Here is a 26,135-nt window from a genome sequence, read left to right as displayed (position 1 = left end):
GGCTGTATAAGTACAGTACTGTAGGTGGAAACACAGCTGAGTGGTCAGTGTAAGTAGAGTTGAGGCAGTGTGCCATGTTCTCTGCTGAAGCCCAACCCCTTGCCTTCCCCGTTTTGCAGTTGTGTCCAAACAGCCAGTGCCCGGATCAAAGGAGGCTCCGCCCAGCCCGTCTATCCCAGCAGTGGCCTTCCTGGTGATGGGGGCGCTGTTGTTCCTGCTGCTGGCAGTGCTGGGTGTTCTGCTGTTCCAGAACAGAGCGCTGAAGAGAGGTAGGGGGCGGACGGGCGCTGGGTGAACCGCCATCACACGCCGAGTGTGACTGAAGAAGCCTCTCCAGTGATCAGCTCAGTGGGTTAACCACGCAGCTCTGAATGGGGGCTGATGGGAGGCTCGCCCAGTTAAGACCCTGCGCCAGTGCGTGTGGGTGGGCCCCGCAGTGTGGGGCCGAGTCCTCCATCACCAGCTGCCCTGAAAGCAAGGAGACAACCGGGTGATGCGTGATTGGCTGCAGTGTTCCCGAGGGAGGGATTTGGTTGGCATGCTGACCTTGTCTTTTTGTGCACCAGCGCCCCCCCTGTGGTCGATCACATTCCTGCAGTCTGCCTGAATCAGTTATCCGTTATGTGATAAAAGGTTGGACTGATCTCAGATCAGCAGTCCTACAGGGCCCTGGTCTCTGACAGGTGGCTGGTGTATGACGGTAGCTGTGTGCTGTAACTCTGCTGCTCATGCAGAGAGAAATGTGCTCTCTGAGAGGAAACTTTGACTCTGTGATTCTCTGTCTCTGCTCACACAGCCCTGTCTGAATGGGACCACGCCCCTCTGCATGAAGCTGTCTACGAGGAGATCGAGTACAAACTAGCTAGAGGGGGAACCTACAGCGCCCCCCGGTGGGGTGAGTGAATCGGATCTGTCCTCCTCGTGCTTCACAGTAAAGTCTTAAACACTCTGTGGAAGACCTCCCCAGAGCATGTGTGGTGTGGGCGGGGTCGGGACACACCCTCTCTCCTGTTCACAGGGAGTGGCCTATCAGAGGATCCGCCCTCTGGGTATGAAGACGTGGAGGACGGTGAGGGACACTCCCTCTCAGGTAAGGGGGCGGAGTTCTGTGGAGCTCTCAGTGGGTGTAGGTGGTGGTGCTGTGGCTCCAGGGTGATTTTGGGAGGGGTGGGACTCCTGAGTGCTCCTCAGAGTTTCGGTGGCGTATGTAACAGGATCACTGGCTGTGAACAGGACAGCTGTAAAATGGTGAGAGAACTGGGCTCAAGTTTGCAGGTTCAATTTCCCTGAAAGGACACTGCAAGGTACTTAATCTGAATTGCTTCACAATACATCCAGCTGTATAAATGGATACTATGTAATGAAAAAGCTGTTTAAGTTATGGCTGAATAACAGTGTCTGGAAAATGCCTGTAATTTAATCATATTGTAGATATGGTGTTTAATCATGACATATATTTATTAAAACAGCCGTTATGGGTACGTGGGGATAGACTGTTAATCCGCTACTTCTACCCCTCAGGAGCACTGAAATAGTGCCCTTCAGGCCTCGTACATTTCTAGGTAGTTACAGACGTCTTCCAGCAGGTGGAGCTGCCCTCCTCTGAGTTCCGTATCTCTGTCAGGTTGGTTCCTGTGAGACTCAGTGGTGTGGATTCCCCAGCACCCACATATCAAGGATTAAATATGGGGTCAGTTAGACTGTCCCCACACCGTCAGGCAGCCGTGACTGCAGTGTGCAAACACAGCTAGCTGAAGTGTTATTCAGTGCTGCTCTGAAGGGCCCCACTGTCCTGCTGTGTGACAGTCCTGAGATTCAGCCACAAGTCCCCAGAAGTCTCCTTCTTTCAGGGGACCTGGTGATGGAGGACCCACCGGAGAACTATGATGATGTCATCACAGCGGATAAGCATCCAGACAGTGTGGCAGGTGAGTGTTTTGATTGGTTGGTGGGATGATTCAATATTTTTTCAATATCCTCATGAATACATTTCATACACTGTGAATACACAGAGTGACTGCCTCCCTCCCCACTCTTCAATCATTTTCCAAGCTCCCCACTAACTCTGCATCCTCCACCCTGACGTCATCTCTCTCCTCAGCACTCGACTCCCTATGCCCCTTCGTCCCTAGGCCAGCACGTTCATCCCCTCCCAGTCCATGGATGTCTGACATCCTGCGCACCTCCAGGGCCACCCTCCGCGCTGCTGAGAGGAAGTGGGCCAAATCCAGGGACCCATCTGACCTCTCAGCCTATCAGTCTCTCCTGAAAGAGTTCTCCTCTTCTGTCACTGCCGCTAAGGCAAAATTCTACCAAACCAAAATTCATAACTCCATTTCTAACCCTCGTCAACTTTTCTCTATTTTCTCTTCTCTCCTCAGCGTGCCACCTCCTCCACCCCAGTCTTCCTTCACTGCAGATGACTTTGCAGCATTCTTTGACGAAAAGATTGCAGACATCCGCACCTCCTTTGCCCCCTCTGCGTCCTCCGCCCCCTCTGCGTCCTCCGCCCCCTCTGCGTCCTCCGCCCCCTCTGCGTCCTCCGCCCCCTCTGCGTCCTCCGCCCCCTCTGCGTCCTCCGCCCCCTGTTTCTCCACATTTTCTCTCCTCTCAGACACTGAAGTCTCCCAGCTTCTGCTCACCCACCGCCCTACCACCTGCGCCCTCGACCCTATCCCCTCATCTCTCCTTCAAGCAATCACACCAGACATCCTCCCTTTTGTCGCCTCCCTCGTGAACTCATCCCTATCTTCTGGATGTTTCCCCTCATCCTTCAAGAAGGCCCACATCACCCCGCTGCTGAAGAAACCCACACTAGATCCTTCAGTCATTCAGAACTACCGCCCGGTATCTCTCCTCCCTTTCCTATCCAAAACACTCGAACGTGCTGCATCTAACCAGCTCTCTGCTTATTTCTCTGAGAACAACCTGCTTGATCCCCACCAGTCTGGCTTCAGGCCTGGCCACTCGACTGAGACTGCACTCCTCTCGGTCAGTGAGTCACTCCATGCCGCACGAGCAGCCTCCCTCTCCTCTGTCCTGATTCTCCTAGACCTCTCCGCTGCATTTGACACTGTGGACCACTCTACCCTCCTGTCCTCCCTGGCAGCAACAGGGATCCGCGGCACAGTCCTTGACTGGATTGAGTCCTACCTCTCTGACCGCTCCTTCCAGGTTGCCTGGGCGGGTAAGGTATCACCACCCCGTCCCCTCACCACCGGAGTTCCCCAGGGCTCAGTCCTTGGTCCCCTTCTCTTCTCCATGTACACCAGATCCCTTGGCCCTGTAATATCTGCCCATGGCTTGTCCTATCATTCCTATGCCGACGACACGCAACTCTTTCTCTCCTTCTCCCCATCGGACACACAGGTCCCCGCCCGCATCTCCGCTTGCCTGAGGGACATACAGAGCTGGATGGACAATCACCACCTGAAGCTCAACCCGGGAAAGACGGAGCTAATCTTTATTCCTGCTCTATCCTCTCCCCTCCTCGACTTTTCCATTTCCTTAGGGGACACCGTAGTGACATCATCACCCTGCGCCAAGAATCTCGGAGTGATGATGGATAACAGGCTGTCCCTCTCCAACAACATTGCAGCAGTAACCCGGGCATGCAGATTTTTCCTATACAATATCCGCAGAATCCGCCCCTTTCTCACCACCTACTCAACCCAGCTCCTGGTCCAAGCAATGGTTCTATCCCGCCTGGACTACTGCAACTCTCTTCTGGCTGGACTACCGGCATCTGCCACCAGACCCCTGCAGCTCATTCAGAATGCTGCGGCTCGTCTGGTCTTCAACCTCCCCAGACACTCCCACGTAACTCCCCTGCTCACTACCCTCCACTGGCTGCCTGTTATAGCTCGCATCAAATTCAAAACATTGGTTCTAGCATACCAGGCAGTCAAGGGATCAGCCCCAGCATACCTTCACAAGATATTCAAACCCTACATGCCAGCCAGATCCCTCCGTTCTGCTACCTCAGGACGCCTAGCACCTCCCCCTCTTCGCACCTGCACTTCCAGAACACGTCTCCTCTCTGTTCTGGCCCCACGATGGTGGAATGACCTCCCTGTGGAGGTCAGAACAGCTGAGACTGTGACCCATTTCAAACGACGACTGAAGACCCACCTCTTCAGGCTGCACCTCTCCCCATCCCTTCCCCCCTGTAAATGACTAAACTTAGGGTTGTAACTAGGCAGCTGTTTAATAGGTGACTTAGTTGATGCGCCAGTCTTAACGACTACTTGTAATTTTTATGTATTTTTATTTTTCCATAGATTGCGTTGTTGCCGTTCTCGTTGTTAGTGTTAATCAGTTTAACCACCAGGGTCCAGGTTGAACTATGCGGTTGTTCCCTGTACTTGGACCGGTACTTCTCTCTAGGGGTTTCGTCATACTTGTTCCTGGTTATGGTTATACACTTTGTTGTACGTCGCTCTGGATAAGAGCGTCTGCCAAATGCCTGTAATGTAAATGTAATGTAATTGCATTCATTATTATATGCTGTACTTAGTTTTTTGTGTTAGTTTTCCAATCTCCCTTGGCCTTTTTAGAAGAATAAAACCTGTTCATTGCTGGAATCATTTCATTACATAGAACAGTTCTTACAGTTGACTTGTTTTGTTGTCCAGACTTAGACATGGAAATGACCTTTAAAGTTGTTGCCCCAATAATTACTGTAACCAATATAACCACCAAAACCAATATAGCCATTATGAGCACTATATCCAGTGTGCCCAGTTTAACCAGCACTTCTGCTCTGTCTGTTTAAGGGGAGCTGGTGGAGGGAGATGCACCAGAGCACTATGATGATGTAATCACCATGCAGCCGGGCCCAGACGCTTTTCCAGGTTGAGTTTCTCTTTACAGACAGAATGTTGGAGTGAAACACAATGTCTGTCACTGAATTCACTGTGTTCTGCTCAGGTGCTTTTCTGTCTCTGGCTGCAGTCATGTGATTTATTCATTATTAGTGTAATATTTATATTTTAGATTGTGATGTTTATTAGTCTATTTATAAAATTTTATAGATTAAGACACTATCCTGTGTTGAAAATTGTTACTTCCTGTCTATGACATTTGTACTTCCTGTCTGTGTAATTTTTGAAAATCACTGCCATGGGCTACTTCCTGTCTGTGTGGTTTGTTACAGGGGATCATGTGACAGACACAGAGGAGAATTATGATGATGCCGTAACTCTGGGCTGGATTCAAGTGGGTAAGTCTGTACAAAGTGAATCACTCCGTATAACATGAATAACTACAAGCTTTTGTGGTTTAATAAAAATCCATCAATCAATCCCGTTATATTTAATATACTGGTTCTTGGAAGACATTTTTCCAGATTGCTTCATGGGCAATTATGAGAATATGCACATTCCATTCCACCTGCAAACTTTTCTGAGAGTGGATATTTTAGTGTAGACATGACCCTATGAAAATATTTTGAATGAGACTTTTTCTTTCAGTATAGAATTACAAGATCACAGTAGGTATTTGGTGAAAATGAGCCTTTCCCTGACTGTATCTGTCTGTCTCCTGATCCATCCCTGTAGGGGAGAGTGTTCTGGCTGAAACCCCTCCAGCTCCCAGTGGGATGGACTATGATGACGTGGGGGATTAGCCTCCTGAAAGAGGAGGAGCACTGTGAGATTGAGTTTTAACTTTGGAAGTGTCCACCCGCACGTTTGGATAGAAGAACTTACATGGACTCCTTTATCCTACACATCTCAAGCAAAATGTTTTAATGTCATAAAACCATATCCCACTAGATCAGTTGTTCATGAATTCATAATTCACCCAAAATTATTTACTGTGGACTCCTTAGCTCATTCATAAATTAGGACACTGGAAATGCTGGAACTTGTATACATTAAGAATAATAGTTTGCATTTACTTGCAAGTTACTTTTTCTGACCAAGATGATGATGTACTGCTCAAACTACATCAAGTCAGTACTGGCCACTTCAATATGAAATGAATGCATCAAAAGTTTTGGAATGTAAAAATGAAAACTGTGCTTTAGCCTGTGTAAGCTTTTGCTTTAGATTTGTTTGTATTTACATCAAACCCTTTCAGTTTTGGCTGCTGTGTTCATCATGTGCAGGTCAGAGCTGTCCATGTTGGCTCTCTGATTGACACATGGAAGGGTAGTCAGACAGCACTTATCCAGCATCCCAACATGCTCATTTGCAAGATCACATTTTTAAATATGCTTGTATTGCACATAGCTGATGAGTTTGTTCATCTTTCCATCTGAGCAGAAGATGCACAAGGCAGTAAGTCTCCACTGGCTGCTTTGTTACTATTCAAAACTATTTCAGTACTACTTATTTCATACTGCTTTCATTACTACTCAAATTAGTTTAATTTTTCTTAACAAAAAATATTTTTTTAATTACTTATATATATATATATATATATATATATATATATATATATATATATATATAAATGTGTATGTTGATGCTAGATCTTGGAGAATTATACTGTTTTTCATAGACAAGATTTTATAAAAATGAAATATTATATTTTGCTAAAATGCTCACAATTATTTCTTAGCCTTCTTAAGCAATAACGTTATTTTTAACAGCTGTGTGTCAATAAGATATTTTTAAATAAAGCTGAAAGACTGATTGAACTTTGCTCTCATTTCCTTTTATTTCTATTCTACATTAATGTATTTGTTCATTCATTTGAAAATATGCAGGGATAGGTATAGTACACAGTTTAGATTGTTTGCAGATGTATGACGCTGAAATAGAGGAAGAGAAACAGAACAGCAGCCATACCACCCTGCACCCTGTTCCTGCTGAATGGCTGAAGCTACACAAATGTGGGCTTTGGGTGGGAGACCACCGGGGAAAACTAAGTTTCTTAAAACTAAGCCAAAATTAAATTAATTGCCGTTCTAAGAATCCCTCCCCGTCCCATCCCTCTGGGCATATCTCTTTATCCTCACAGATCGTACTTTACCCCTTTTATTTTATAGTCGTTCCCCTCAATTAATTCTCTCAGTGAACACTCCGGCATCTCTGGCGGTTTATATTCAATTCCGTGCTCAACATTCCACGCGCGCTCGCCCGGTTCGACTCGCTACTCCTGCCGTTCCAGCCCAATAAAGCTAGAAGACAGCGCTACTCTTGTTTATTCTGATCATTATTTGCAGCATTTAATGGGACAAATTCTCTTGACCTGCTTTAATACTGAGCTTGCCAACAGAAGCCTGGTTTTGTCCCAATGGCCATCATTTCCACATGTTCACTGTACTGGGATTTTTACTGACACCTCTATATCAGTTATTTTCATTTTTCTGACTTCTGGTCGGTATACAGTATAAATCGTTTGTGTCAATATACTGATCAAAATACTAGTCAAGCCCAAGCGGCCAAAACCAGACTTCGTTTTTGAAGCTCATTTTTTGGTGTTGTAGTTCCTGGTTGCTCACTAGCGCCACTACGGATGGCTCCAGTATAGGTGTTTTCATATCCGGTTTCCATGTAAGTCTACGGTACAAATGCGATCAAAATACAAAGTCAATAATTTTTTCTCACAAGAACAAATTCATATATCAATGTATTTTATTCGTCTTATGACTGTCCATGGGTCGATTTCATGATTTATTGCGTCATTTGGGCACAGTGCCAATATTTGTTCTGGACCAATGAGGTACAGCTTGCGTCACTTCCGGATCACTGCGGAGGACTGAGCTACAGTAGGGGCTACCATCTGTGGTCACTGGGGTGGGAGGTGGCGTCTCTTGGCCTTGACATTGCGGCTCCGACCACGGTCCACCTGTGCGAAGTCAGAAAATGCAGGCATCCCATTTTGTAGTGGTTTCATTATAGCGCGTGCTATTTACAGCTGCACTAGACGACCATAAAATAATCCTCCTCTGAAGTTTTGCGGTAGCCGAGTCATTTTTACTATTTCCTTTAGCCCACTTAACCAAATAATTAGTTGGCAGAAAGCGTAATCAGCTAACGCTTATTTACTATATGTGGTAGTCCAGTAGCCTATGCTAAAACAGTCCGCAACTTCGGCTACCAAGCCATTTGACTAGCTAGCTAACCCTAACCGGCAAATATTCCATCTGTCAAACGTGTTTGATGGCTTGTCAGTCGTGTACATTCCGTAAATGTCTACCTGGGCTATGCTGCACGAATGTGACAAAGCTAGAAGCTAGCAAGAAAATAATAATTATTAGAAATTCAATGTACATTATTTTTGTCTTTATGCAACAGGTGGAAAACTTGCTCTTCAAAGTGCGTTGTCATATTTACACGCCTGTAGATCAGTTATTAAAATACTTGGTAGATTTGTTAATCACCGCTGACATAATTTTTATTCGGTAAAAAGTGACTTGCGAACGATCGGTCAGCTAGCGTCACCCAGCAAGTGAACACCACAAACGGCGATGGAGTAGCTAGTAGCAGTTACTGGCTCATTAACTGACTGTGGCGAAAACCTACGACGATAACTTGCTTGGTTAACAGCAGGTCTACCAGACAGTTATACGAAAATTAGCCTAGTCAAATCACCAGTAGCCTACACATCTCTGATTGATTGACCATCACGTAGTCAATGTTCTTCCCCTGTGGTTCATATTGCTAATGCATGAGCTAACCACGGATAGCCTACCTAGCTCACTGGCAAACTGATATGCTAGCTAAGCATATTCGTTTTGCTGCGAAACATAAATTGAAGATAAGTGAACATAGCCTAACTGTATTTTTAATGTCATAAATATAACGTGATTACATGACACAGTACAGTCACGGATAGAAATTAAAATCCGTAAACATCTGATAATATATTTTAAAACATAACGACAGACAGTCAGCTAGCCTCGTTCAGGTTGATGGGCTTTTCCGCACCGGACTGTCAATCAAATTGTAAAAATCACAAGACCGCTTAACTCTATGGTTTTGGCTCCAAATCGAGAAAATGGCCGCGCCCGCCATTGAGCTTCAAAACGTGTTTTAGAGACCCACGGAGAGTCAATGGGTGACGTCACAGTAGCTTTGTCCAAATTTTTTACAGTCTCTGGTTGAAGCCAGAGACTGTAAAAAACCTACAATTAAAAAAAAGAGCAGCTTGCTGCGTCTTTTTTTCTTGTTGCAAGGCAACCACAGAATCACCTGTCATAAGCCCAACCGTTACTTTGCTGTGAAGTAAACTTACCAATCTGTACATTTTATTAGCTAGCTAAAAATAGTTAGGGAAATATACTACATCTACATAAAAAATGGACAGGCGGAGGGCACTTGCTCTGGCTCTGATTGAGGGTGAGAGGATGTTCGCAAATTTCAAGTTGGACACAGAGAGACAGAGATCTGTTTGGGTACATGAGACCCTCATGAGGAGGAACAACTAGGAGCTTCACCTGGATGATGGCCGGTTCACGGCGTACTTCAGGATGAATCGAGAGCAGTTTGACCATCTGCTCTCAATCGTCGAGTCCAGCTTCACAAAAAAGAATACCAACTAGAGGGAGTCCATTGGTCCTGCCGAGCGGTAAGGTAAGTTGTCACCGTGAATTCAAACTGTTGAAGCTAACGTTATTGTGTAGCGTTTATGGTTTTAGCTATGCTAACGTTAGCGTTGCTACGTTGCTAACGTAACCTAGTAGGCGCTAGGCAGTGAAATAAGTGAGCCGAGTTTCAACATTGCCCTAGGCCGGGGGTTCCCAATCTTTCTTCCCCAGAGCCCCCCTAACTTACACCTGATGGAATTTGCGCCCTTCCCCATAGGCTATTAAAGAAAAAACTATACATTTCTTTCTTTTTATGCCTTTATTAGCTGATATAACTTGCAATGCTATGCATGTATCATATTTATTTCATATTTACATTCATCATTTTATTTTCTTCTTTTTTAGAACGTAGCCTAAGTGTAGGTCTTCAACAGACAGCCTATTGGGACCCTGTGGTGAATTTGATTAATGAACCTGTACTTGAACTTGAATCCCTCCTTGTCTTTCTGCTGCCTGCTCCATGCCAGATAGTCTCGATTATTTTACCTGCTTAATATGCCAACCTACCACATTACCATTTTTTTTATTAGCCTATTATTTCGAGAGGGCATAGCCTAGCTACCATACACAAGTGTCATGTGCTTTTCTGTTCTTCTTTAATGGCAACCTTGGGCTTGCATGCCCACAACCAGGGATGGAATGTCAGGTGTAATGTGAGTGACAGCCAGTCGAAAGTCATTGTGAACGTCCAGTCTGTTGCGTGCTTTTGTTTTGATGGCAACAAGTGTGCTGATGGCCGTTTCTGAGAGATCTCAGTACGACATCTCTTCTGAGAGATGTGTCGTACTAAATGGGAGTACGATCCTGGTCGCGGCATGCACTGTGAGCTGTGGAGCAATGCTCGGTCCCTTGACAGTCCAAAACTTCTTGAATCCTTGTTCCTTTGACAGTGAATCAGCCTGGATGTCAGCACGCTCACCTTCGCAGTTCAGGTATTCCACATCCTCGATTTTGGCGATAAAGGGATCCAAAACCCACGATTCCTTGGAGACGTGTGTCAGCGAAACCGCGATTTTAACTCCTCTTGCAGCAAGTTCATATGGCGGGTTAACTCGCCAAGTAAAGACACAGGCACAGTGCCCTCGGACTGTTTCAGCAGTAGTGGAAACTGTTGCACTGAGAGCCAGCGCACCTCTGAGTGCAGGAGGAGGGTTTGGTGCGCTTCATCCTCGCGTAAGTCTGCGAATAGACGCTTGTTGGTGGGGCGACCTTTGATGAAATTTACAATTTTAACTACAGTTGCGAGTGTTTCACTGGAGGTCGACCGGACAGTTTTTTGCTGGCCAGGGCTTGGCTCCGTATCATACAGTGAAATATTGGGCACTGTCGAGTCTTTTCTTTAACGTTACACTTGACCCGACTAGCTAGCTTTAGACACTAGCTTTTAAACCAGTTCCTGGTTATGGTTATACACTTTGTTGTACGTTGCTCTGGATAAGAGCGTCTGCCAAATGCCTGTAATGTAATGTAAAGTATTATACTAGTAGGTGAAGTAGAACGTCCAAATGAAGGGATGTAGCATATGCAGTTCAGAGGGGCGCGGTGATGCATCTGGGGCTCCAGGTTTTGTCAAGGCGTTGGCTTGAACCAGTGGAGGAACAGGGTTTGAGCGGTCCCTAAACTCAGGGAGAGGGACAGGGCTGCAGCGGTCCCCAAACTCAAGGAGAGGGACAGGGCTGGAGCGGTCCTCGAACTCAGGGAGAGAGACAGGGCTGGAACGGTCCTCAAACTCAGGGAGAGGGACAGGGCTGGAGCGGGCCCCAAACTCAAGGGCAAGGGAAGGGCAGAAGCCCCAGGGACAAAAAAAAAAAAAAGAAAGAAGAAGGTAAAGCACTGTAGAAATTAGGGCAGTAACACCTGCAAATGTGGAGGCCAGAGTGTAGTGTGAAAAGCCCCAGGGCACTGTGCTATGGCAGCATGGCTAGAAGGTGTGAGGAGAGGGGTGCACACAACCACGCGAGGGAACCTGGACTGACGGTGTCCCCAACAGCAAAACCTCAGCGTTCGCATGCGGTGGCTGGGCAACGGCACAGTCAGCTCCGCACGCGGAAAATGGCCACTTGTACCACACACCCGGTTCTCCTCACGGTAACATTCACGGTCCCGAGGGCCGGCTGAGGGTGAATTTGCACTGTGCGCGCTCTTGCGGTCTCTCACAGCGACATATGGGGGCGACATAGCTCAGGAGGTAAGAGCGGTTGTCTGGCAGTCGGAGGGTTGCCGGTTCGATCCCTGTCCCGGGCGTGTCGAAGTGTTCCTGAGCAAGACACCTAACCCCTAACTGCTCTGGTGAATGAGAAGCATCAATTGTAAAGTGCTTTGGATAAAAGCGCTATATAAATGCAGCCCATTTACCATTCACAGTTTTAAAAAGTACAAAGCGTGGTTAAAAAAAAAAAAAGGCGTTTGCACTCACAAACCTCTACAGCACCATGTTGCTCAGTTCAGGTGTGGGACGCTGAACTCTTAGGAAAGCACAGTCGTTTACACCGTTCCCCAGATCTCCTTTATCCTCCATGAACTTCCCTTGGGTCCCAGGCAGGTGGACGGCAGAACTGTAGAACCAATCCAGCCCTGTGAAATATCCCCGCATTTAGGACCATGCTCACAGCTTGTTTGTGATTTGTCAGCTGTGGGCCCACCCACTGGCCTGAGGCTAAGGCATTTTTTCCCTCTGCTGAGACTCTAAAGTTCCCTGAAGGATTCCTGTTGTTGGAACAGGCTGCTGCGTTATTGCTAGGGAGTGTTGATGCTGTCAACTCCCTTTCTCTCCCTACCTCCAGCTGTCAAAAAATAGGAGAAAACGCTAAGCTCTGCTACTGGTGCTGCTATTAAAATTTCTGCTAAAATTTCACTCTCTCTCCTGTGTTTTGGGGCTGATCAGATCAGAGGGAGCTATGTTGGAGGGGATTTTACCCCAGATGCCCCCACCCTTGACCCTCCTGGGGGTGGTGCTGGTGCTGTTTCTGCTCTACCTGCTGTCTTCCACCCCTGGGCAGGGAAAAGACCCACCGGGACCCAGACCCCTGCCCCTCCTTGGGAACCTGTTTCTCCTGGACCTCAAACAGCTCCACCTGTCTCTCTGTGAGGTAAGGACAAAAAAATAGTTGTAGTTGCTACTGCTGCTGCTGCTGCTACTACTACTACTACTACTACAAATAATAATAATAATGTATATGCCACCTTTCATGGTAAGGTATTGAGGATACTATAACAAAAAATTTAAATAACCTCCAAAAAATAATTAAATAATATAGTACAGACATAAAACACATTTGATATTATTGAAGCAATACGTGACAGGAATATAAAATCTTTATTCCTCGTTCTGCTATTTTTTTTACAATTAAAATTATACAATTATACATATCATTCTCTTCTTTCCACAGCTGACAGAATATGTATTTAGATAGACTTGACTTGAGCAACAAAAACTTCAACAAATACACATAAATGACCATTTAAATGGCAGACGACCTCATGATAAGGACAAGCACTGTTTAAACCTTTAATGCAAAGCTTTGACTGAAAAGCTTTTTTTTTTTTTTTGCAGGCACCTACACCTATTATTGAATGCATTATTCTAACGAATGGATTTAAAGGTGTTCTCTGTTTCATGTCCTCACATTCACATGCCCTGGTCGTACATGTTCAGGTATCTGCCTGAACAGGTATCTGCCTGAACAGGTATCTGCCTGAACAGGTATCTGCCTGAACTCTTATTCAGGGTGACGCAAGTGCGCTAACCTGTTCAGGCAACCTGATAGCTCATTTACCGCCATCAGCTGCTGCTAGGGCCACAGTTAATTCATTACTGAGAACATGGACATAGAGCATGCATAAACCAAAAATGTATGACACATCATATTAATAATGTACAAAATTTGCCTAATTCACGAAACGTGTACGATCATATTTGAGATTGATTGTAAACTGTGTGTAAGAACCTTTCCCAAGAACATTTTGGCTTTTTTTTTTTTTCTTATCTGTATTTGTTCATGGCTCTTTCCTTATGCTAGTCACAAACACGATTGTGCAAAAAATTTACACGCGGACAGCATTCATCATCTCATACACCTGGGATATGCTCAAAGACAAAGGTCCACACGTGTGTCATGAATCATGATAACAATATAGTTTTTTCTCAGGAACATTTTCAAGAACAAAAGCAAGAATAATTTAAGAAATGTTTTGTGAATGAGGCCCAAAATCATTATTTGTACCTTTAAACGATGCATAACAAGCTGTTTCACAAAATACGCAAAGTAATAAAACAAAGGCAAAAGGAGTAAATAAAAATTTTAAAAATACATTTTTTTTTTAACTACAGCAAAATGAAAGAAACAGTAAGAAAGATAAAAATATAAAAACTGAAACATCAATACAGAACATAAATGATACACAAGAAGGGTCACAACTCGATAAAAGTAAATAAAAGTGCTTTTTTTAAACCGCTTCGAGGTCAGTCGCAGAAATAGCTGGCTTGATTTACACCGCCAGAGACGGTCCAGTATCCTTTGGTTTTCAACCGGGCCTCAACCTGCACAGCGCAATCTGATGAGATGAGCGGTCCATTGGTAGGGTAGGTTCGCAAGACCTCACAGGTACAATCTGCTACCAATTCACATCTCTCATTGCAAGTAATTAAATGGCTCGTGAAACCCGACTCCGAACTCGACTAGCAACCCGTGCGAAGAATCTAAAATTGTGGTGATTTGAGAGCTCTTGTTTGTCCTCATTAGTGGTAAATGGACTGCATTTATATAGTGCTTTAATCCAAAGCGCTTTACAATTGATGCCTCTCATTCACCAGAGCGTTTAGGGGTTAGGTGTCTTGCTCAGGAACACTTCGACACGCCCAGGGCGGGGCTCGAATTGGCAACCAAACCGACTGCCAGACAACTGCTCTTACCTCCTGCGCTGAGTGGTCTGGCACTAACTGGAGATTGGCCAGTGCTTGACAACTTAAACAAGAATGAAATGAACTGTCATGGCCCCATTGCAAGGAAATAAATGGACATCTTTTTTTGTCTGTAAAGGATAAAAATTGGCATGATTTTAGGTATTGTTCTTGGAGAAAGCGAGACTGGACAAACATTTTTGTGTGTTGATTGACATTGAGACTTGGGTAAAAGATAATCCCACAGTTTCCTGAAGTAGACTTTCATGATATGCCTGAACAAGAACAGGATGTGCCGTGAACCCAGCCCTGAATCAGGAGTTTTAGTAGTTTAGCTGAAGGTATCCAACAGTCTCTGTGCTGTAATGCACCTGATTATTGCTGTTCATTCAAAATGTTTGAAATAAAAGGCAGTTTTTAAATGTGTCTGTTGTTAAGAACCAATAAGACGTTTTACTGTAATTTTCAGCAGTGGTCTGGATGTTTGTGTTCATGTTCTGTTTATGAATAACAGGACAAAAAAAAAAAAACAACTGACAACAAAATGAAGGCTTGGGTACTGTCACAGTGGAAGTCCTGTTAATTTATTTTCTGTCTCTCCAGCTGTCTAAGAAATATGGATCTGTGTTCACCATACACTTGGGCCCCAAGAAGGTGGTCGTCCTGGCAGGCTACAAGACGGTCAAACAGGCGCTGGTCAACTACGCTGAAGAGTTTGGAGACCGGGAAATTTCACCCATATTTAGAGAGACTCTGCAAGGGCACGGTATGTAATCCAGTTTGTCGGTTTGACAATCTACATGCACTTCAGCAAATATAGTGACCCAGAACATTTATCCATCTGGACATCGCCACAGTCTTTGAGTGTCCAAGCATACCTTTTCCCCCACACTGATCAGAGGGCCAATAGTCTGTCTCTGGTCGGGTGCTTTCAGACACACTTGAATAGCCCTGAAATGCCCACTAGCAGCCTGCTGTTGCAGAATCAGCACTACAGCAGTGGGCTATTGGACAGTCAAGGAAAGGCATTCCAGTGGAGGATCAGCTGTTAAAATTAGTAGTTGGGGAAACGGTCTGCCACCCGACCACTTCAGTGCTGATTCTTACAACATAGGTGCACCGAGGGCTGACAGTGGCCCAACCATTGGTGCTTGCTAGCTGGGTGCTAGCGAGTGTTTCTCCTATGTCTTACTGCTGAACTGTCTTCCACATTTGCATTTGTTTGCACAAATGATTTCAGACCGACAGATTTCAAGGCTGCAAGGCCCCCCCTGTGGCGTTCTGCCCTCTCCCAGGTGTGCTGTTCTCCAACGGAAACTCCTGGAAGGAGATGAGACGCTTCTCCCTCACCAACCTGCGCGACTTCGGAATGGGCAAGAGGGGGAGCGAGGAGAAGATCATCGAGGAATCCCGCTCCCTCATCGAGGTGTTTGAGAATTTTAAGGGTGAGAGAGACATATAGAACTGGATTCAATCAACATTTTATTTTGAAATAGCCAGTCATATTTTGCAGCACTAATTTCTGCAACTTCTGCTATCGATCTCGGAGAGACAGTTATGTGCTGTCCGCCCAAGCACACGCCCAAGTGTCAGTCACTGCCTCTATTCACACTCTGAGGAAGTCAGAGAAAGACACTTCACGTGCCGGCTAACATCATTTTAATACTTGCATACTTGACAGGGACAATGCGCTGTAATCACATTTCTGTAAAATGCACCTGGGAGTTAGCCAGGGAGGCCAATTTCAATTTGTAGTCCCTGGGCTACATGTTTTAGCTGACGGAGGAAGACCTCTCGTATGCACCTTACGGCATCCAGTCAACAGGTGCTTAATTGACCAGCAGGGGTCACTAGAGAGCGATGAAATCCACCCTCTTAACGGGAGCACCGCCGGAGGAAATCCACTATGAACACGGAGAGAACATGCTAGCTCCACAGAGAGAGGGTCCGGGCCAGCCGTGACTCAAACCCAGAAACCTCCTTCTTGCTAAAGATTACGCCACCCTGCCTTTCACTCAACCAGTCTGAGGGGGGCGGGGGGGGGGGGGGGGTCACTGGTGGACTGACTGAAACCCTCACATTAATTAATACATTTTTTTGCAAGAATCAATTGTGTTGTGAATGCTAAAAAATAGATTCACAAAGTTCAGTTTCCTGTACCTTTATGGAAATAAATATAGTGCTTATCATTAACTTAAAATACATGTTTTCAGACTTAACTGATGCAGATATTGGTTGTGACAAGAAGCAGCACACTGGGTCCTAGAAACTTAGAATCCTCTGCCAGAGATTAGAATCCACTGTCCAACAGCTTACCTGTGTGCAATTGTTTTATTTAATCGCTGGAGACCTCAAGTTCTTGAGTTTGGAAGAATGTGTTTTATCCTTTAAACTCTTGACAAAACTGGAGGGTTTTCTTGACTTTTTTTTTGTTCTTTAGGTGAGCCTTTCAACACCACTCAGCCAGTGAATTACTGCGTCTCCAACATAATCAGCGCCATCGTCTACGGCACCCGCTTCGACTACGCTGACCCCGCCTTTCAGAAAATGGTCGACAGGACCGGTGAAAACATCCACCTGTGTGGCTCCGCTGAAATACTGGTAATGTTTACTAATCCTCAGAAAGTTAGAAATTTTAACCTTTTTAATTCTTTCTGGATTTGATGGTAATACAACATTTGACCCAAGTGGCTTAGTTGGTAAAGGCTTGAGCCACAGGTACAGCTGGGCTCCATTGCCAAGACATTACAAGCTGTAGGCTGGGTTCTGTCTTTGGGGATCTATAAGAGTCCTTTGTGGTGGGACAGTAGATTTTTGTCCGCATTCCAGGGGTAAGGTGGGTTAAGTCAGCCAGGGTTCCTCATGTTACCCCTCTACATTAGTTATTTTTTAATGACACATCAGGAGCCCATAGGCCACCAGTTTTTCTCAGTGAGAGAGATCTTTCTCCAACTGTCAGTCGCAGCTCTCTACTCTATGTGCTCTGCAGTTCTGTGGAGAAATAGAAATAGTTACTGGACCACAGATGAGTACACTGTGTTCTGTGTTGTTCATTCTAGACGATTCTGTGCTTCCCCAGCAGTTTGGGGAAGGCCATTTCCTGTTTCAGCATGACAGTGCCCTGGGACACAAAGCAAGGTCCACATAGAAATGGTTTTGTGGAAGAACTTGACTGGCCTGCACAGAGCCCTAACCTCAACCCCATCCAACAACTTTGTGATTAATTGGAAAGCCAACTGGGAGCCAGGTCTAGTCGCCTCAATCAGTCCCTGACCTCGCTAAAGCTCTTATCTGAATGGAAACAAATTCCTGCAGAAATGCTCCAACGTCTAGTATAAAGCGTTCCCGGAGGAGTGGAGGTTGTTATATAGCAGCAAATAATGGACCAACTCGATATTAATATCCATAAAGTCGTTGCATGCCAGGTGTCCACATACCTTTGGCCATGTAGTGTACATTAGGTAGCTAGATGGCCAAAGTTGAGTACTTGGGGGGAGTAGTTGGGGTTGAAGGAGGAGGAGACTTCTTTGAATGTAAACACAGGACCTCAGCAAGGCTTTAAAAAGCTGCATAATATGCCTCTAAGGACTACCCTCATTAGTTTGTTTTAAGCTTTTTGGAGTTCTCCTTGTTCTTTTTGTTACTCATCGCATGAGGCTGTGCAGGTGTAATCATAGTGGCACTGAACTAGTGATGTAGTTAATGTCCTCATGGTCGCCTTATCAACAGGAACTTTGATATTCTTCTTAGAAAACTTTGAATGGACCTTCCCAATGACAGAAAAGGCCATAGATTCACCTGTCCTTTGTAGTTCTGATCCTGAGCTGTTTTTGTTTTTTGGCTGGTTACTGCAGCTGTACAACATGTTCCCCTGGCTGCGCTGGTGCTGTGGCTGGTGGCTGGTGAATCGGACCCAGATTTTTAAGAACGACGGATACAACCTTGAGGAGATTATGGGACTGGTGCAGGGACTGAGGGACACACTCAACTCCCAGGACCTCAGGGGATTTGTGGACTCCTTCCTGGATCGGCAGCAGGAGGTATGGAGAAGGAGAACCGGACCGGGACTCAACTGAACCATACTCTGCGTCGTTCTTAACCACAAGCCTTCATCGCATTACAGTAGATTCACTCAGCAGAGACTCTCATCCTTTTATCCTGTACACTGTTGCTCTTGAACGGACAGCTTTGGCAGCTTGCTGGTGCCGCACGCACACAAATATTATTTCAAACAGTTGTCATGTAGCTATTCTGTCCAGTTTGTTCAAAGTCTCAGTTTCGATTAAAACACAAAAATATGGCGTTACCTTCATGGAGTTCTAAGCCTATCGTTTCTATAACTACAGCGTCCACAATTATCCATTCCGCACCGAATAGGCTTTTGCAGGCTAAGATGATATTTCACCTAGCAAAATTGTTGGAAATCGGTTGAAGAGTAAGCTAATAAATCTCTGGATGGAATGGGAAGCCAGTTTTACTCTTGCAATCATTCAATCTTTTTGCTGCGTTTTCAAACTCCTGCATTGGCTTTCAGAGAAGTGGCAAGCAAGTAACACATTCATCATTTGCTGAAATACATCTTCTACATCTTTAATAAATTGTTTGTTCAACCAACTCTTTATTTTATTGTTCATGGTCTCTATGGTGTTCTGTACCTGTTCTCTCTCAGGAGTCAGACCAGCCAGGTTCCTACTACCACAACAACAACCTGAAATTTACCATCTACAACCTGTTTGCAGCAGGGACGGATACCACTGCAACCACCCTGAGATGGGGTCTGCTGCTGATGGCCAAGTACCCCCACATACAGGGTGTGGAAATACACACACACACACAGAGTTGTGCCTGGATTGTTGTTAAGAAAATGTATGCTTTTTCACTGTCTCTCTCTCTCTCTCTCCCTCTCTTGGGGTGCAGACCAGGTTCAGGAGGAGTTGAGCCGGGTCATTGGGGACCGGGAACCCCGGGTGGAGGACCGGAGGAACCTGCCCTACACAGACGCCGTGATCCACGAGATCCAGAGACTGGCTAACATTGTACCCATGAGCCTTCCCCACACCACCAGCTGTGACGTCACCTTCCAGGGACACTTCATCAAGAAGGTTCTATCACCCACCTCGCCTAATCTGTATCCTTCCCTCTCTCCCTCCTCATCTCCTCTCTTCTTCTCTCACATTTGTTTTCTCTTTCCATCCCTCTCTTCCTAAGCTGTCTGGTTTAATGGCTGCAGGGCTCAATTATGTACAGTCTTTTCTGAATAGGGCCGGTGTGGGTGCAGGTTTGTGTTTTAGACCTGCACTAAGTCACCTATACTTATCAAGGTCTTATCGCATAATTAGGACACTGGCATAGAATTGCCAAATCACAAACAATTGTAAAGATTGCATGTATGCATAATCAATTCTACACAGCATAGACCAGATTATTTCTGATGCATTTATTCACGATGGTTGGCACATGCAGTCTTCGGCACTTCATCCAGAAACACTTCTTTCATGACCTCAACAAAATAAATAAATGGAGGAATAGCTTTATTCTGGTTGTGTCCCAGCCACAGATGGTCCCTGAATTCGGTGCTATGCTGTGTGCCACAACTGTGCCAAGTTTACATAAAGCAGATTTAAATGAAGATGCAGCTTAGCTTGGAGTCAGTCGCGAAGTGGGACTTGATTGCAACGCACATTTCTGTGAAGGTTTTTAAGTTAGCTGGTGACAGGCCTACTGGCTAACTGCCGATGTTGCTAAATTTAGTGTATCACAGCCAAACAGTAGCTAGCTATTTATTAACACATAACGTGAAACTATCCTCCTGGAAGGAGGAATAAGGCAAGATTTAGTTAGTCTATTGTGCCGATCGTATCAGATAGTACACCACTTTCCAAAATCTCCTGTATCATACACAGACACAGTCCAGTCATCCTTAGTGTTTGTTTATAGCATTACCCAAATAAATGATAATCATAATTTATTGCCTCAAATTACCATTATTTGATAAACAGCCTAGTTTATATAACTGTTGTATGTGAGCACTCGAGGTGGTGCACTCAAGGTCATGCTGTTATACTGCATATTAGCTGGCGGCCTCGTGCCTACGGTCAAATCACGGGCACTCCCACTCGTGTGATATCGCTTAAACAGCAGGAGATATTTACAGATCGCAGGAGTTACAGTATGTATAAATATCCAGAGTTATGTTCAGATATCCATAGTTATGTACAGATTGTAGGAGTTACGTACTGATAGCTGGACTTATCATAAGGGGTCAACACCCTTATGATGGTAGATGTGGCCTGGGAGTCTGTTGGTCCGAGATCAGATGCTGTGGCACTATGTGTGTGTGTGTGTGTACGTGTGCAATTATGGTGTTTGCGTGCGCGTGTGTGTGCGTGCGTGCATGCATGCGTGTTACAGGGAACTACAGTGGTCCCACTCCTGACGTCGGTGCTGCAGGATGAGGACGAGTGGGAGACGCCCCACAGCTTCAACCCCGGCCACTTCCTGGATGAGAAGGGCTGCTTCATCAAGAGAGACGCCTTCATGCCCTTCTCTGCAGGTACAGCACAGTGCAGCACATGGCAAAGCAAAGCTCTCTGAACCAATGCAAGAATGCAGCAGATATGACACGTAAGCTTCCTGATCCACAGGTTGCTGTTTTCAGTCAGAGGAGTTTGTATTAAGAGTAGTCTGTAGACTTTCCGGTTTTTCCAGGGGTCAGCAGAGGTACACAGAACCTGAATGAAAGCTTGCGGTCTGTACGCTCTCCTTCTGGTGGGAAAAAGCACTGGGGACTGTTACCGTCTCTCCGCCCTGTTGTTGCAGAAAGGGACTGTTATTTCTGTATTGCAGTTTCATAAAGGCACTGATTATTACTTGTATAAAAAGGTTCAGGGACTTCTGTTCGCCTGTACCTGTAAAACAATATAGATTACATTGTCATTATCTCTGTCAGTTCTGGTACTGAGATTCTCTTCCCCCTTTTAGGTAAATAACACCACTGGGATTATCAGTCATCTGCAGTTGCATGAAGACACTGGGATTATTCAAATCAATTGTCTTTCTACCCTTGAGATATTCTCTCCCCTGTATATATGCCCTGTGAAAAATAGTTTTTTAAGGTTCTGGTATTACCTCTTTTGAGTACAATATACAGTAGATTCTCGGATTAACTATATCGCCTCTGTGATTAGAAAAAGGTACCGAGATCTCCATTTCACTTGTGTAAAACCACTGAGATTATCAGTCACCTGCAATTGCACAAAGACACTGGGATAATTTCAGTACTATTTAAAATGTCTTTATTTATTACTCTCTTGTTGTATTAAAGGCTTTCAGTAACAATGCTTTGTATCTCAGTGGTTCCCAAACTTTTTCAGCCAGGTCCCCCTTTTTAAAAAGTCTGCTGCATTTATGTGCTGTGATTATCTCTTTCCTGTAGCTGTATTTAGGTGCTGTGATTATCTCTCTCATGTGGCTGTATTTAGGTGCTGTGATTATTTCTCTCTCTCCTGTAGCTGTATTTAGGTGCTGTGATTATCTCTCTCTCTCCTATAGCTGTATTTAGGTGCTGTGATTATCTCTCTCTTTCCTATAGCTGTATTTAGGTGCTGTGATTATCTCTCTCCTATAGCTGTATTTATGTGCTGTGATTCTCTCTCTCTCTCTCTCTCTCTCTCTCTCTCTCCTGTAGCTGTATTTAGGTACTATGATTATCTCTCTCTCGTAGCTGTATTTAGGTGGTGCGATTATCTCTCTCTTTCTCCTGTAGCTGTATTTAGGTGCTGTGATTATCTCTCTCTTTCTCCTATAGCTGTATTTAGGTGCTGTGATTATATCTCTCTCCTATAGCTGTATTTATGTGCTGTGATTACCTCTCTCTCTCTCTCTCTCTCTCCTGTAGCTGTATTTAGGTACTATGATTATCTCTCTCCTGTAGCTGTATTTAGGTGCTTGATTATCTCTCTTTCTCTTGTAGCTGTATTTAGGTGATGTGATTATCTCTCTCTCTCCTGTAGTTGTATTTAGGTGCCGTGATTATCTCTCTCTCTCCTGTAGCTGTATTTATGTGTTGTGATTATCCCTCTCTCTCTCCTATAGCTATATTTAGGTGCTGTGATTATCTCTCTCTTTCCTATAGCTGTATTTAGGTGCTGTGATTATCTCTCTCCTATAGCTGTATTTATGTGCTGTGATTCTCTCTCTCTCTCTCTCTCTCTCTCTCTCTCCTGTAGCTGTATTTAGGTACTATGATTATCTCTCTCTCGTAGCTGTATTTAGGTGCTGCGATTATCTCTCTCTTTCTCCTATAGCTGTATTTAGGTGCTGTGATTATATCTCTCCTATAGCTGTATTTATGTGCTGTGATTACCTCTCTCTCTCTCTCTCTCTCTCCTGTAGCTGTATTTAGGTACTATGATTATCTCTCTCCTGTAGCTGTATTTAGGTGCTTGATTATCTCTCTTTCTCTTGTAGCTGTATTTAGGTGATGTGATTATCTCTCTCTCTCCTGTAGTTGTATTTAGGTGCCGTGATTATCTCTCTCTCTCCTGTAGCTGTATTTATGTGTTGTGATTATCCCTCTCTCTCTCCTGTAGCTGTATTTAGGTGCTGTGATTATCTCTCTCTCCTGTAGCTGTATTTAGGTGCTGTGATTATCTCTCTCTCTCCTGTAGCTGTATTTATGTGCTGTGATTATCTCTCTCTCTCCTGTGGCTGTATTTATGTGCTGTGATTATCTCTTCCTCGCAGGGCGACGGGCCTGTCTGGGAGAGAGTCTGGCCAGGATGGAGCTCTTCCTCTTCTTCACCTTCCTCCTGCAGAGGTTCCGCTTCACACCACCGCCAGGGGTGTCCGAGGATGAGCTGGACCTGACACCGACCGTGGGGTTCACCCTCAGCCCTTCCCCCCACCTGCTGTGCACTGTGAGCCGGACCTAAACCCCACTCCAGCTGATGGATGTGAACTTCAGCTCTTTTGTTCTTCACTAAACCTTTCTTTGATCGTGACTTACTGTGAATGTTTATATGTTACATTACATTACAGGCATTTGGCAGACGCTCTTATCCAGAGCGACGTACAACAAAGTGTATAACCAAAACCAGGAACAAAAAACCCCTAAAACCCTAGACGGAAGTACAGTTCCAATTGCAGTTTAACTTGGACCCTGTAGGTTAATCTGATTAACACAACAAAAAACAGCAACAAAGCAGTCTATGCAAATAAAACAAGCAATAGTTATTGCACTAGTGCCTACTCAACTAAGTCAACTAAGATAAACAGCTTACCTAGCTACAACCCTCAGATTACATAGTCAATTAGAGACTACAGGGAGGTAGGGAGGGATGGGGAGAGGTGTAGCCTGAACAGGTGAGTCTTCAGGTGTCGTTTGAAGGTGGTCAGGGTCTCAGCTGTTCGGACTTCCACGGGAAGGTCATTCCACCGTTGTGGAGCCAAGACAGACAGGAGACGTGACTGGGAAGCGCAAGTGCGAAGAGGGGGAGGGGCCAGGCGTCCTGAGGTAATATGTCTCAATATGAGACTAACAGGGCTATATGTCTCCCCTCCACAGCTGAGGAGATGGGGCATTTCTCTTTATTCCAGGCTTCCTCAACTACTCACTCATGAGGCCCAGAGTATTTTTTTAATGGTCCTAATGGGCCAATTTGTGACATGCCTCACAGAAAATCATCATGGGCATTTAACAATCCATTCGATCCATTTTAGTATAGTGTCCTTAATTGACTGAATTGAAATGGCCATGATGAATTGAACCCCAATGAACCTTGACTGATAAAATATCTGTACAATTTTTTGATACATATATTATCAAAAAGTATACGTGACTTTTTAAAAAGTTTTTGTTTGACTGACTGATCCATCTGACCTAGACAGCAGCTCAAATAGTCAGTGAGGCTAATAAACAATGTTCCCACTCAGAAAGTGATCCTTCGTTGAAATGGATATAAACTTGAGGTCGTTTGGCATTTTTATTTAGAAGTGAACTGGAATGACATTTGTAGTAACCCTTCAAATACAAGATACTGATGTTTTCCATAAAATTGAAGGTCCCCATGCAGACTGAAAACACAAATCATGCAAAATGTTAATATTTAACACAATCAGCTGATTCAGATTCAAACCAAAGGGTACAAGGAATCAGCACCTTCATTCACTGCACACAAACCCTCATGTTACTCTCAACAAAATGCAGACAATGAGAAATTATCATTTCTGCTGATTGGTAATAATTGTTACTGTTTTCTAGTGATTAAATTCTTCTAATTTACTGTTTTAAACGGGTTAAGATATTTTAAATAATATGCTCAATAATTGACTATCACCGATGTAAGAAATGAACTCTGAAAACTGTATAAAGATTTGGAAATAAACTTTTAAAAAGCAAAACCTCCTGTCTGCATTGACTATCTTCATCTACCTCCCATTAAACTTCAAGAAAAAAGCTCTGTGGATCTTGCTCTGATCTTTTGGACCTTGTGTCTACTCCGTGCTATTACCTGATCTCTTCAAGTCATTAACATTCTTGCTACATATTTCAGCTTTACATTTTTATCTGTGACTTGCTTCCCATAGCTCCAGTTATGCTTAATATTTTCTTTTAATGTTTATGTTTTTCCCCCTTCCTGATTCACTGATATTAGACTAAGTGAAATAGAGTAAACACCAACTATTTTTGTACTATACTATTTCATTTATTTAATGAAAAACGTAACCAAAGGCCCATAACATCACTATGTGAAAAAATAATTGTCCCCTTACACTTAATAACTAGTTGCACCAACGTCTACTGTTATATTTATACCAATGGAATGTGTTCAGCTCAACCCTTTGGCAAACTACAAAGAGTCATCGCAATTTTTACACTGTGGAGAACAAACATCTTTCAGACAGAGAATAACACACGCCTCTCAAATTGAAAAGGAACAAAAACAAACCATTTTTCTACCAGAGTTGTTCTACCAGTTCTCCAAGTGCAGTTCATACCACACCTGAAGCCTTCAACTTGTGTGACCACACCTGGAGACTTAACCTCGTTTGCCCACACCTGAACGCTTCACCCTGTGTGACCACACCTGAACGCTTCACCCTGTGTGACTGCACCTGAAGACTTCATCACATGACCACACCTGGGGTGTATTCCAACCCCTTATTTTTTTAAATAAGTGTTTGGAATACATCTTTGAGGATATTCCAACCTGTTAAATGCTCCATCAAGGAGTCAGGAGCTAGGAGACTCCCAAAGAATTACTGAGCAAGGAAACAAAAGTGCATATTTTTTCGGGACGTGTGACATGTAATAATCTACCTGTGGATCCACCTCTCCCCATCTTCCATGTCTGATATTGACGTGGCTTCAAACTGATGCCTGGAAGAGCAAAGATGTTCCAATTACCTCAGACACATTTCCTTTCCTTACATCCTTCAATGGGTGGTGCTAGGTGCAAGGCAAGGAAGCAAGGTAAAAAAATAAGCAGTTGGAACATACCCCTGAAGCCTTCACTGCATGTTTCTCCAGGTAATGTCCTTCTTGATGGGTGCCATTCACGGGTGCATCTGTCTATCTGGGACCACTGCCACCCTAAATCATTCCTAATCTGAGACATTTCATTGAAATGTACACATGAAGCTTCATGATTTGAAACACATGCTATTTACACCATTTGATGTATGTCAAACACCCTT

General features: G+C 44.5%; 2 protein-coding genes across 3 annotated transcripts in view; both read left to right on the top strand.

Moving 5' to 3' along the window:
• The first annotated feature begins 12,221 nt into the window (after positions 1-12,221).
• LOC118219614 (cytochrome P450 2K1-like) lies at positions 12,222-24,834 on the top strand. The gene is made up of 9 exons (XM_035402932.1): positions 12,222-12,627; positions 15,042-15,204; positions 15,734-15,883; positions 16,879-17,039; positions 18,293-18,478; positions 19,108-19,249; positions 19,356-19,540; positions 20,850-20,991; positions 23,184-24,834. The coding sequence occupies exons 1-9, from the start codon at positions 12,436-12,438 to the stop codon at positions 23,369-23,371; spliced, it is 1,509 nt and encodes a 502-aa protein (XP_035258823.1). The 5' UTR covers positions 12,222-12,435; the 3' UTR covers positions 23,372-24,834.
• LOC118219617 (cytochrome P450 2K1-like) overlaps positions 12,538-26,135 on the top strand; it is a 607,214-nt gene continuing 593,616 nt past the window's right edge. The window contains exon 1 of one of the 2 annotated variants that reach the window (XM_035402935.1): positions 12,538-12,627. The gene's annotated coding sequence lies outside the window, so the exon portion shown is untranslated. The remainder of the gene's footprint in view (positions 12,628-26,135) is intronic. The other variant, XM_035402939.1, reaches the window with a different exon arrangement.

The sequence above is a fragment of the Anguilla anguilla genome, chromosome 2 (assembly GCF_013347855.1).
Source record: "Anguilla anguilla isolate fAngAng1 chromosome 2, fAngAng1.pri, whole genome shotgun sequence".
Classification (NCBI taxonomy): Eukaryota; Metazoa; Chordata; class Actinopteri; order Anguilliformes; family Anguillidae; genus Anguilla; species Anguilla anguilla.
This window is presented reverse-complemented; position numbering and strand designations above follow the sequence as displayed.

What these genes read in the sequence shown, in the direction of transcription:
- LOC118219614 (XM_035402932.1), top strand. Translation starts at nt 12,436, where the DNA reads ATGTTGGAGGGGATTTTACCCCAGATGCCCCCACCCTTGACCCTCCTG. An exon ending in TCCACCTGTCTCTCTGTGAG is followed by an intron (nt 12,628 to 15,041) that starts GTAAGGACAAAA and finishes CTGTCTCTCCAG; the next exon opens with CTGTCTAAGAAATATGGATC. An exon ending in AGAGACTCTGCAAGGGCACG is followed by an intron (nt 15,205 to 15,733) that starts GTATGTAATCCA and finishes GCCCTCTCCCAG; the next exon opens with GTGTGCTGTTCTCCAACGGA.